The sequence below is a fragment of the Ochlerotatus camptorhynchus genome, unplaced genomic scaffold (genome assembly GCF_037179485.1).
Source record: "Ochlerotatus camptorhynchus isolate MF236.1 unplaced genomic scaffold, CSIRO-AGI_Acam_v1.1 ptg000176l, whole genome shotgun sequence".
Classification (NCBI taxonomy): domain Eukaryota; kingdom Metazoa; phylum Arthropoda; class Insecta; order Diptera; family Culicidae; genus Ochlerotatus; species Ochlerotatus camptorhynchus.
In genome coordinates, this window is record NW_027040666.1 from 5437727 (window position 1) to 5451399 (window position 13673).

At 43.1% G+C, this 13673-nt stretch overlaps 1 protein-coding gene across 1 annotated transcript; it reads right to left on the minus strand.

The window, feature by feature from the left end:
* Positions 1–1384: 1384 nt before the first annotated feature.
* On the minus strand, positions 1385–8491 carry LOC135701796 (uncharacterized). Its single transcript, XM_065222725.1, has 3 exons — positions 6909–8491; positions 3945–6750; positions 1385–1504 (listed from the first exon to the last, which is right to left on the minus strand). Exons 1-3 carry the CDS (start codon positions 8489–8491, stop codon positions 1385–1387), a joined length of 4509 nt encoding a protein of 1502 aa, XP_065078797.1.
* Positions 8492–13673: the final 5182 nt, after the last annotated feature.

A 13673-nucleotide genomic window follows, 5' to 3' on the forward strand; every position in this document is an offset into this window, starting at 1 on the left:
ACCGGCTAAACTTTAATAGCCACATCGAATATGCTTGCGAGAAGGCGACGAAGGTCATCAACGCAATAGCCAGAATCATGCCGAACAATTCTGGTCCAAGCAGCAGCAAGAGACGTCTTCTGGCTAGTGTTTCCTCATCAATACTAAGATACGGAGGTCCAGCCTGGATTGAAGCGCTGAAAACGAAGCAGAACCAAAGGAAATTGAGCAGTACATGAGCCGGCTCATGGCCATGCGAGTCGTGAGTGCGTACAGAACCATTTCGATGGAGGCAGTATGCGTTATCGCCGGTATGATCCCAATCGGCATCACCTTGGTGGAGGACTACGAGTGCTATATGACGAGAGAAACCAGAGGAGTACGAAAAATGGTGAGAACGGAGTCGATGGCTAAGTGGCAGCAGGAGTGGGATGCAGCAGAGAACGGTAGATGGACACACAGGCTAATACCGACTCTTTCGACCTGGGTGAACAGGAAGCATGGAGAAGTCAACTTCCACTTGACGCAGTTCCTGTCTGGTCATGGCTGCTTCAGGAAGTACCTGCATCGGTTCGGACACACAACGTCACCCTTCTGTCCGGAGTGTGGGAATGTGGAAGAATCACCAGAGCACGTGGTTTTCGAATGTGTAACGGGTCAGGTGTTTTGGAACTAGGAATGCTTACAATCTTCACTTAAGCGCCAGGTAGATACGAGAATCTACCGTGAAGAAGCGAGGGACTCAAACAGACCCGTCCCGGCTCTGAGACCTCAGGGCGAGTTCACTCGTAACAACAAAAGGCGAGCAAAGCGGTTGCGAATTCTGAAAATCAAAACTTAACCAACAGGGGAAAGACTCATTCAAATCAGTAAGAGGGGTTTCCTTTGAAGGTTTGCCTCTGCTTACCTACGGGAATAATTAACAACGTTCACGCGAATTTACCCAATTAAATGCTTCCGTCACTCTTTCATGTGTCCGATCACTTATTCGAATCTCTTCACTGCGAGGTGCATTTCAGGTGTTTATTCATAAAACTAGGGTTAGTAGGGGGTACATCGAATAGGGTTTTGATCTGTGCTAACCTGACTTCTGTAGCGCTGGATGTCGGGACACGTGTCCGTGGTTCAGCCTCGGCGATACGTGGGCCGAGTGCGTGGGTGGCAAATGTTCGTTCGCTGGTGTCCGTCGTTTTGTCGTGTAAGAGGTTTGTGGCTCTGCTAGCGTATTACACCCTCCCCGTGCAACGTTCGCTACTCACCGCTACGTTGAGGTTATGGTGAGGTTGGGATTCACCAAGCCGTCGTGCTTTCGACGTTCGCGCAAAGCTTCCCAGAGGTAATGCACGTGGCTGATCTGCAGATGGCGTGTGTGAGGTTAGGAGTGAACCGTTTGTTCCGACTCCAATCAGTCCAACACGTGTACGGGACGTCCCTGCGAGTCGACCTCAATGAAGGGATCCGTCCTTCGCTCGGTCGTTCTGGATCCACGACCCGAGGGGTGCACCCTTGTTTGAAGGGATTGTTCCTTCAAACATATCACCGTGATAGATTTTATCATTTTCATAGCTGACGGATTTACCTTTCGAAATGGCTGGCACTTGCTTGTGCAAGCGAAGCGTCCTCACACTTTACACTATGGCTTCCCTAGCTGTAAACTGAACTGGCTTAGTAAAGCAAAATTTACTCGCACTTTTATTCTACAAACCCGGAAAAAATCACTAATTCAGCAAACGGCTTTTTTTTTAACCACTAGACCTTTCTACATCGACTAGGTACTCCTACTTCTTTTAATTCTTGCCTTCACTAGATAAACTATCTTTGACCGTGTGATCGGTAACGCAGTTGAGATCAGATCGCATTCAATTGGACAGCCGTCTACTTTTACGACCCAGTATCGAACCGAAGTTTGTCAGGTCAGAATTCGTGTCCCATTATACACACTCGGGAGAGTTTTTCCGGTGGCATAAACTCTACCTACCCGTCGTCATTTGACATTCCTCGCCTGACGTTTCTGACCGGTTCGAGTCCAGAGACTAGGAACGCGATTCGCTCGTGTGAAAATCGTAATTTTAATGGGGTTGTGTAGGACTGTATTCTAGGACTTATTTTTTTGAATACTTGTAACCTTGTTACACTTTCCCCTACTAACTGTTAAAAAAAATAAATGAATTTTATTGAATTTATTTTTTTTTTAATTATCATTAGAAATTACTAATTACTAATTACTAAGTTCATAAATAATTTGTAGATTGAGTGAATAGAATATGGGTTGAGTGTTGTATGATTTGTACTAATTTTCTATTTACTTCTTATTTAAAACTATTACAGATTAATTTCATATGTTTGTCCAATTTTGTATTTGGCTTCCGAAAACATTCAGAAAATAACCTACTTCCAATAAATGTACAAATAATGTTTACTTCCGAAAACTTTCAGAAAAAAAAAACCGACTCTTAACATCTTGACTATAAGATTTTACTTCCGAACACTTTCAGAACAATACTGATTTTCATCAAAAGGTTTGCTTCATTAGCGTGAATTTCAGGTAACAACCTAAATAAAATCCAAAATTATTCAACTTCCCTATTGCTGTAATAGGAAGAGGAAATTTTTCAGTGTATACTGAATAATGGTGAACTTATGCAATTTTTGACGAATCAAAAATGAAAAGCCTTAAACTCTCGTTGCCATTACGAGAAAATACAACATAAACATTACGAACTAATTATTACTGCTCGGATGTGGCCCTATATATCCTATCTCTACTGTAACTAAAGTTATCGTTCCATTAGGTCGACAGAAACGATAAGTTTTGACGTTACGTTCTGACACTTGAAGACGAAACGGAAATGATAAAACAAAGAAAGTGAAACTGTCAAATCTACTGCATGGGTGGAACAAAGCAACGTGAATCGTGTAAAAGAATTCCGGATGTTTCAAATATTGTTTTTTTTTCTGATTTGGATGGTTTAAACTCTGGAAACTATGGAATACTGGACTAATTATGTAAATCAACGTGATGAATTTTATGGAGAAACCACTGGAGAGAGGATTGGTAAGTATAAACTTGTGAGCAGAAAGATGTCGTGCGACAAATGTGAATGACCTCAACATTCACCTCAACGCAGATCATTAAAATGAAAACATCACAGCTGTTTGGACTACATTTTGAATCAAGGTGATTATATTTACAATTTGACCTGTGGTGGCCACGGAATTGAAGTGATAGTTCGAGCTAAAGTGCGAAAGTTAGTGTAGAGCTAAATTGTTCCTTGGATTGCAGCCTGATCATCATCTGTGTCCCTACAGACTCCCACTGACTTCGATAACTACTCTCCCTTCTCAGTTCAACTCGTTGAACTCCAGGCATTTGTGGTTAAGCTGGCTACAAAATCCTTGGGACGAAACAATTTAGTTCACGCCAACTCAAGTAGCTGTCAACAATGTTGTTTATTTACAACGTTTTAGTGACTCAAAACTGCTTTTTTTTTCTTCAATGCTCAAAGGTCGGCAGGGTCGCTCGTAGTTTATTTTAAGTTGTTGGAGACGATGCCTCTGCCGTACCGAAATTACCAAACAAAGTTCGTATTTTTGTGGAAACAAATCCTTCGTAACTGTGCTTCACAGAGCAACAGACATAGCTCATCAAATTTTCCTAACTATTTCTTTTGGAGATCGCATGTATGGAAAATTCCAATGCGTTTTCCATCCATGTCTTCAAGATCGTAGCAAGAAGTGCCAATCTTACCTATGACTTTTGCGGGGGTGTAAGTGTCCGCTAACTTGGCTGAAAACTGCTTTGGTTTACTAGATAGACAAAAATTCCGTTTCATTACGATTTCTCCTACTGTGAATTCTGGTGCATTTTTATTGGACCTGAGATTATAATGTCGGGCATATCGAATATAGGCTTTTTTAAGGTTTTCTTTGACTTTTTGGAAAACATCTTCCATGTTTTCGTTTACTGCTTCAGGCTCATAGCTCGTTTCAGCTCCAATTTCACGAAGTCGAGAATACTCATTGCCGCTACTAATGTAATTTCGTCCGTAATTGACGAAGTAAGGAGTAAACTGGGTTGTCTCATGAACAGCGGTTCGTATAGCCATAGCCACTTGCTGGATATTTTTGTCCCAGTCTCGGTGGTCGTCTTTCAAGTGTGCTCGAATGGCTGCTACGATCACGCGATTTACGCGTTCGGTGGGATTGTTAGCTGGGTGGTAGTTCGCGTTCTTCCAGTGAGTTACGTGGTAGTACTTCATCAGCCTCTCAAACTCTCTAGATTTAAATTGCACTCCGTTGTCGGAGATTATGATTTCTGGAACTCCGAATAACAAAAACACCATATTTTCCAGAAATGTTGCAATGGCATGTGTTTTCGCCTCCCGGAACGGCTGGATTACGACAAATTTGGAGAATAAATCTGTCACCACCAAGAGGACGGTGTTCCCGTTTTTAGACCTTGGAAATGGCCCTACCAGATCCAGCGATACTACCTGCCATGGGAGTGATGCGAGTTTCTGCTTGCCCATTGGAGGGGTGCTGTTCACGTTTGGGTGCTTCGACGTCTTGCACGTGTCACACCCTTGGCAGTATCTACGGACGTCCTGGTCCATTGCCGGCCAATAGTAGCGTTCCTGTAACTTCTTCAACGTCTTGAACCTGCCGAAATGGGTCGAATCGTGGACATCCTTGAGGAGTGTCACCCTTTCATGTGCTGGCGGCATATATTTCCATTCGAACCTTTCATCACCAAGGCCTGAACACGGAACCAGCTTGTAAATTTTCCCTCGGATTACCCTGAAATTCCGGTACTTGACGGAGTCCTGCAAGATACTTTCGGTAAGTTTATCATAGTCTATATCCTTCACATTTATGCTGTTAACTGCTCGCGAAAGCGCATCAGCCATAATGTTTAGCGATCCTTTACGGTATTGTAGTTCAAAATCGTATTGTTGTAATTTCAGAGCCCACCGGATTAACTTCGCGGATCCACCATCGGCGCTTATCTTCCTCAGCCAGGTGAGGCTCTGGGCATCCGTGATGACGGTGAACCTGGTACCCTCAAAGAAGTGACGAAACTTTTCGATCGCGAGTAGTACGCCAAGGCACTCCTTCTCTGTAGGTGCGTATTTCTTCTGGGTCGCCGAGAGTTTCTTCGAAAAGAAGGCAATCGGGCGGCGGATTCCATCCTGGATCTGGATCAACACCGCACCTACGGCCACATCCGATGCATCTGACTCGATGATGAAGGGGAGCTGAAAATCTGGATTCGCTAGTACATTAGGTGAGACTAATATAGACTTTATTTTTAGAAAATTCTCTTCAGCTTCTTTTGTCCAATTTTGCACTTTTTTCCCTTTAAGCAAGTCTGTTATCGGTGCTGTAAGATCGCTAAATTTCTCTATAAACTGCTTATAGAAACTCACCATCCCTATGAATCGTCGTATCTCCTTGGTTGTTCTTGGAGTCGGGTAGTCCAAGATGGCCTGGATTTTTGTGCTGTCAATGGCCAGTCCTTCTTCTGACAGTGTGTACCCTAAGTAGCTGATCCGCCGTTGACAAAATCGAGATTTTTCTAGGCTGATTGTGAGGTTTGCTGCCTTCAACCTTTCTGCGACTGTTCGAAGGAGTGAGAAGTGTTCTGCCAGGGTTTTGGATGTTATAATTATGTCATCCAAATAAACATAAACCCTCGGTTCCAAATCGAAACCCAAAACTTTATTAATAAGTTTTGTTTGAGTTATGGGTGCGCCTTTGAGTCCAAACGGCATCACCTTAAACCGGTATAACGACCTCCCCGCTCTGAATGACGTCAAGTCTCTACTGGCTTCATCTAGTGGGATTTGCCAATAGGCCTTCGAGAGGTCGATGACCGTGAAGTATTTGGACTTCTCAAGTCTACCTAAAATCCCCAGCATGTCTGGAAATGGATATGCTTCGGTTCTGGTCACTTCATTAACTCGTCGGCAGTCGAGGCAGATCCTCCAGTCACCTGACGACTTCTTAACTGGTAGAAGTGGATTGCACCACTCTGCATATGACTCTTCAATTACATCCAAATCTTTCATACGCTGGATTTCCTTATCTATTTCCTTTTGGATATGAGGCGAGCATCTATACTGGGGCGGCTTTTTTGGTTTCGCCCCCTCAATGAGCTCAATCCTGTGACTGATCAAGTTCGTTCTCCCTAATTTCCCTTTGCATGTGTGTTTCAGGGATTCTACGATCTCGTCCAGTTCTCGTCTTTCCTCAGGGGTTAGATCGTGTTCCGTTGACACTGTGGTAATGTTTTCGTTCGTTGTTTCCTCAACGGCTGGTAGTTCTAAGCTGATGTCTTCCTTTGGCTCTGGTTCTGCTGGTTGGGGTCCCTCTTGCTCAATTACAAACGCAATTTCTTCCTCGATGTTGTCGAAGTACCTTTCAACAAAGCTAATTAGTGAAGTGTCCATGCTGTTTACTTCCAGGACATGGATATTTCCCTTGTCAGCAATTGCCGGAGCAATGTTGAAGGCTTCCCAGAAATCTATTCCCAGGATCAGTTCCCTTGAAATCTGTGGAACTAAGAGAGTTGGGACTATATTTGTACGGTCTTTGTACGTATATGGAACATATACAACGCCCTCACAATCGTAGGAAGTTTCGTCTGCAGTCTTGATTTTCAGGTTGATAGGGTGAATCTGTAGACGGTGCTTGTCAATGATTCTTCGGGACCCGATTATGCAAGCACTTGCTCCCGAATCCAAAAGTGCATTTATTGTGGTTCCTAGAATGCTAACAGAAAGATGTGGACATTTGTTAGGTCTGATTTTTAAATGCTGCACCACCGCGAACCTTGAATATGGTCCGGATGTGGTTGGTTGGTCATTTTCCGTAACTAGTTTTAGACTTTGAGGAGGATTTGGAGAACTATTAGAAAGAACCCTCCCTACGCTCTTTCCTCCGGTTCGTTTTTTTGAACGTTTGATGGAAAAACGTGATTGTTTGGACAGTTCATCGTAATCACGTTCATCTGGCCGCAAAAGTGACAAAACACTTTTTTGGGTTTTTCGCAATCACGCCAGAAATGACCAAATTGACGACAGTTCCAACAGAGGACATTGTTGTCGTCATCCTGTGGAACTTTCGGTCTTGCTCCAGTGGCTGATTGCTCGGTCTGATCCTGTACTTGACGATAACCTTGGTTTGGTCTACCTCCTGTCTTTTTACGCGTTTGTAGCTTAGCGACAGCATTCACCTCTGGGTCCTCCTCATCGTAATCTTCGCAGGGTTGCTCCCCTTCCTCAATGTTGTTAACCTGGTTGTAAGGTCTAGCTCTATTCTGAAACGGTTTGTACATCGATTTATCGAGGCTGTAGCACACTGCTACCAAATCCTCAACACGATCGATTCGATAAATCGTCAAGAACGGCTTATATGCATCACGCATGTTCTCCAACAAAATGTCTAGTTTTCTGCCTTCTGGCATTGGTTTCGAAAGCTGTTGAGCTAGTTTTTCAATCGCACCTAAGAATGCATTGAAAGTTTCGCTAGGTAACTGACGTCTGTCTAGTATCTGCCTCTCGATGATCCTGTCCTTATTAGGTTGCTCAAATCTCAGTCGCAAGTGATGTTTGAACGCAGTCCACGTCGAAAACTTGTGACAAAACGTGTAATACCATTCCTCTGCTTCGGAACCTTCTTTGAAGAAGAAGTTTGCCTGGCAAAGGAGCTCCTGGTCGGACACGGCATTATTTTTGGCCAGGATTTCGATTCTATTTAGGAACTGTGTCGGTCCACGGGTATCTCCACTGAAATTGACCCGCCACTTGTTGACTGGTACACGTAACCATCGATACCGTCGATCGTTGTAGTCCTCTTGTGGTACTTCACGTTGACGATTCTGCATAAAATCGTTCAGATCTGCTATTTGCGACGCTACCGAATTAGGATAGTTTCGCTCCACTGATCCTTCTCGTCTAGGTTGCGGTGCAGGTTCTGGAACAGGAACATCAATTGGTGCAGGTTGGTGTACTGGTGGTTCCGAAGGTGCCTGAGGTAGCTGGTTTTGTAACATCGTTGCTATGTTCATCGTCAACGCCTCCATATGAGTTGCTAACGACCGTTCAATCATTTCATTTACTTCTCGCCTCCAGTCTGCATCAAGGGGTTGAACGGAGTTCCGATTTTGTCCGTTACCTTCATTCCCATTTGGCTTCCAATTCCGGCGGTTCAAAAGTGGTGTCTGCTGGTATGGATTGCTTTCATTGGGTAGTAGTGGCAGTCGATAATCGTCTGAACCTTCACTTCCCGAAACTTGCCTTGGTATGTCCTCAACGTGTTGATCTTCTTCGACCCCTCCCGCCGCTAAATCCAACAGGTTATCTTCTTGTCTCCGTGGTGTACTGTGAGCCGTGAGGGGTGTTAGAGGTGGCTGTAGTTGTCCTGGCACATCCATTGTTGAGCGATCATCTAGAATGTTACTTCTCCCTGACATGTCCTGTGTTCCTTGTAGTTCGTCTTGCGGGTCGTACATGCCACGTCGACGATCCTCAGGGTTTCCGTAACGATCTAACAGACCTTCAACTTCTCCTAGCAGTTCCGTCTTAACCCTTAGTTGTTCCCTTGTAACAGTATTTGCGCGTAGTATTCTCCCTCTACAATGCCTGAGCCTCGAAATCAGTTTAGGTTCCGGAAAAATTTCCAGTACGTGTTTCAAATCAAGGACCTTTGTTTTAACCGTTTGATATTCTTCGACAATTGACTTTTTTGTAAACAGAACTTTTGGTCTTCTTATTTCTTCTAGCTGAACCCGCCGCAATTTCTGCCTACGTTCGTGGATGGTCCCCAAAATGGACACACATCGAAGCTTTAGTTCATAATCAACTTCGTCTGGCAACAAGTCAAGCGGATTTATGTATGCTCCTACTACATCAGGATCTCGATTACTCATTTTGAGTAGAATTTAAATAATTATAGAATCAGTATAAAGAAACAATAAGCGTTTCAAAGTAAATGCAGAAGTAAAGTAAATAAAAAATTCAATTTTAAGTGATTAGGAAGTAAATATTGGACAAACACATAAATTCAAATTCAATTCTAGTTTCTTAAGCCTACTATGTACAAAATCGATAATTAATCTCAAAATTTTAATGATAATTCACCCGAAATACTCAATTCACTCTTACAAAATTACCTACTAGTTCAATACCAAATTAATGCTGCCTATATGCTAAATTTCAAAATAACTAAGAAAATTCAATAAATTCAAAAAACTTTTCATCCAATTCAATCAACCGTTAGTTGGGCGCCAAATGTAACGGGTCAGGTGTTTTGGAACTAGGAATGCTTACAATCTTCACTTAAGCGCCAGGTAGATACGAGAATCTACCGTGAAGAAGCGAGGGACTCAAACAGACCCGTCCCGGCTCTGAGACCTCAGGGCGAGTTCACTCGTAACAACAAAAGGCGAGCAAAGCGGTTGCGAATTCTGAAAATCAAAACTTAACCAACAGGGGAAAGACTCATTCAAATCAGTAAGAGGGGTTTCCTTTGAAGGTTTGCCTCTGCTTACCTACGGGAATAATTAACAACGTTCACGCGAATTTACCCAATTAAATGCTTCCGTCACTCTTTCATGTGTCCGATCACTTATTCGAATCTCTTCACTGCGAGGTGCATTTCAGGTGTTTATTCATAAAACTAGGGTTAGTAGGGGGTACATCGAATAGGGTTTTGATCTGTGCTAACCTGACTTCTGTAGCGCTGGATGTCGGGACACGTGTCCGTGGTTCAGCCTCGGCGATACGTGGGCCGAGTGCGTGGGTGGCAAATGTTCGTTCGCTGGTGTCCGTCGTTTTGTCGTGTAAGAGGTTTGTGGCTCTGCTAGCGTATTACACCCTCCCCGTGCAACGTTCGCTACTCACCGCTACGTTGAGGTTATGGTGAGGTTGGGATTCACCAAGCCGTCGTGCTTTCGACGTTCGCGCAAAGCTTCCCAGAGGTAATGCACGTGGCTGATCTGCAGATGGCGTGTGTGAGGTTAGGAGTGAACCGTTTGTTCCGACTCCAATCAGTCCAACACGTGTACGGGACGTCCCTGCGAGTCGACCTCAATGAAGGGATCCGTCCTTCGCTCGGTCGTTCTGGATCCACGACCCGAGGGGTGCACCCTTGTTTGAAGGGATTGTTCCTTCAAACATATCACCGTGATAGATTTTATCATTTTCATAGCTGACGGATTTACCTTTCGAAATGGCTGGCACTTGCTTGTGCAAGCGAAGCGTCCTCACACTTTACACTATGGCTTCCCTAGCTGTAAACTGAACTGGCTTAGTAAAGCAAAATTTACTCGCACTTTTATTCTACAAACCCGGAAAAAATCACTAATTCAGCAAACGGCTTTTTTTTTAACCACTAGACCTTTCTACATCGACTAGGTACTCCTACTTCTTTTAATTCTTGCCTTCACTAGATAAACTATCTTTGACCGTGTGATCGGTAACGCAGTTGAGATCAGATCGCATTCAATTGGACAGCCGTCTACTTTTACGACCCAGTATCGAACCGAAGTTTGTCAGGTCAGAATTCGTGTCCCATTATACACACTCGGGAGAGTTTTTCCGGTGGCATAAACTCTACCTACCCGTCGTCATTTGACATTCCTCGCCTGACGTTTCTGACCGGTTCGAGTCCAGAGACTAGGAACGCGATTCGCTCGTGTGAAAATCGTAATTTTAATGGGGTTGTGTAGGACTGTATTCTAGGACTTATTTTTTTGAATACTTGTAACCTTGTTACAAATGTCCTAGATTTGATGATGTGCGAGAGGATATGCTCGCCCTTAGCACGGAGAATGTCGTCGAAGAAATGTGTCGAGAGGAGGACACCTTTAACGCCGTCAGCAGAGCAGTAACGCAGATCATGTCAGCGCTGCAGCGAAAATGGCGGGAAGACCAACTAGAAAGTAGTAATGTGCTCACACAAGTGCGAACTGAAAGCCGAAGCCGGGAGAACTCTCCGTCAGAGTAGGCTGTATCCACCACCAGGGATAACCGAGTAGAACGTGACGCTGGGAGATAAATGGCTCACAAATTGGAGAGACGATCAGCGAACTGGAAGCGCCAATTAGCTGAGGTAAAGTGAGGTGCGTAATGCACGGCCCCCTCCGAAGTAATACGACAAGTGGTTCCGGGGGAAAAGGGCAAGGCGTCTAAGGAGGTTTTAGTGCGGTAAGAATCCCACACACCGTGTCACCGCGACTGTGCGCCCAGTCGTCAAGCGGTGGCACGATGGCCTTTTTGAAGGTTTCCTCCTTGCCAAAAAAAAAAAAAAAAAAAAATAAAAAAAAAAAAAAAAAAAAAAAAAAACACACACACACACACACACACACACACACACATACACACACGCACACACACGCACACGCACACACACACAAACAAATGAAAATATGCTGAATGAAAGGGGTTCTGATTGTCAACGTAATGAAAAATTATTAATTGTTTCCGTTTACTCAATACATTAAACTTTATAAACAATTGTTTAATCATGTCTTTACGGGATATCCAATCTTGTAGACCACGACAGAAAGTGTTTTGATATAAATAAATAAGCGCAAGCGCTTTGTTTGAGGAGAGAAACAGGTACTACGTTCACCAGGAACAAAAAAGCAGAAAACAAAAATTAATCTAAGAAAAGCATTTGCCTCGTGCCATAAGTGGTCCAAATACGAATGGATAGTAAGCATATATTGAGGGGTTGATTTCAAAATTGGGGTGGTGTATTTTATTTCTCTGTCTATAGGCTGGGACGCAGACATACGCATAGCCAGAGGAAGAGGGAAGGGGGGGGGGGGGCTCTTGCCCTAATGCAGCAACAACATATTTATTTTATTTTAGTTGTTAGTTGACACATTTTGTTGCTTAGTTATGGCGGCGTAGTCACACCATTCTGCCCCCTCTGACTAACGCCTATGGATGCAGGTCTGCAACAGATCGAGTTTCGTGTAGTTTTTTAAAACAACACTGTTTGGTTGTCTGTTTTCTACCCTGCGTTCGAAGCTCGGCTTGGGACAACAATATTGAAGGTAATTCTAGTGAAACTCCAACTGTAGCATCATGGAGTTTTTAAATGTTCATCTAATTCAGCAATGCGCAGTTCAAGAAGTTTTTCCTTTTGCTGCTATTTTGTATGCTGAAATATTCATCTAAAATTTTAATTAAGTCACCTTTAATTAATTTATTAATTTATTAAATTAATTAATTTTTTAAAATAATTAATTTATTAATACAAACATCAATATTTTAATGAATTGTGTTTAAGGATAAGATCTGAAAATGATTAAACAATTTGCGATACTATCATGAGAAGAATTTTATTATAGACGTCATCAGCTGCTAGTTTTCATTTCATTTGATTGAAAATAAACCAAAACAACATTTCCATAAATTCTGCGAAAAAGAAATTAAGTATGGAGTATGGACATATATATTACTTTTTTTGTATTTACATTCCTAGAGACCAAAATTTAGCTTGATCAATGCAACCAATCATGTACAAGTATAGTGTCTAACAACTTTTTCAAAGTAAGTGCAGTGCTATAATGTCTCTAAAAAAGGTATGGTTGTTTAAAGATCGGTGGTTCGATTTAAATGCCAAAAATATTGTTTCTGCCAACACTGCCGCATGTGTACCAAACATGAAATAATATGAAATAACTCCTGATTTTATTATTTGGTTTGGTATGTTCATATGAATTATTCAAAATCATTTGCTCAAACTCATAGGCGTAGTTGAAGAGAGAAGGGAGCATGCTGTATCCACTCTCCACCCCCTCACTTCTATCAATGGAAGTAAAGTTACAGACTGAAATAACTTCGGAATTTCTCATCTGATGATCTGATGATCATGATAATAATTTCATAATCCCGATTTTTTGTTATAGCAAGTGAGTGGAAGCAACCCTAGTTTATTATAGAAAGGAGTCTTTTTTTCTTTAAAGATTTGAAATAAAGCCGCTCAATATCCTATTCATTGATAAATTTAATAATGAAGGACAAATAACCTTCAGTGTATATTTAAAAACCTACCAAACATCAACCCCAAAATGAGCGAAGCCGAAATTAAGGACCGGTACAAGTTGGCCCCAATCGCTGTCTTCCGGATGACGAGGAGAGACGAAAACGTGAAGACTCGGATTGTATTTTCCTGGTGCACTTCCAGAATAGGACGGTGACGCTCAATGCACGCAAGCCATTCACTCGATATATTCCGTCGTAGTACGCTGGGAGTCATACCGTGGCGGACATCGTGACGTAGCATAGTGCCAGGGGTGCCTCAATTATGGACACGGTACCCGCCACTGTAACATCAAGCCACGTTGCAGCAACTGCGCTTAAAAACATACCACTTTCGACTGCCCTGTGGATGGAGCCGTGGCGTTAAAGTGCACCAACTGTGGTGGTGTCCATCAGGGTTCCGACAGACAGTACCAGTGCTCCAAACACGAGAACGTTAAACGCATCCGAAAGCAGGCGGTAACCAACAATCATTCAGGACGCAAGATAGACAAAACCCCGGCATTCAGGGCGGATGATTTTCCGCCTCTTCATGCTCCTCAGCAAAGGCAAGCGAATTCGTGGGTACAAGCCGCCCCCCTCCTGAACCAACAGCGCAAAACAACAACCCCGATCTGTTGTTAGCAGATGAACTGGTGG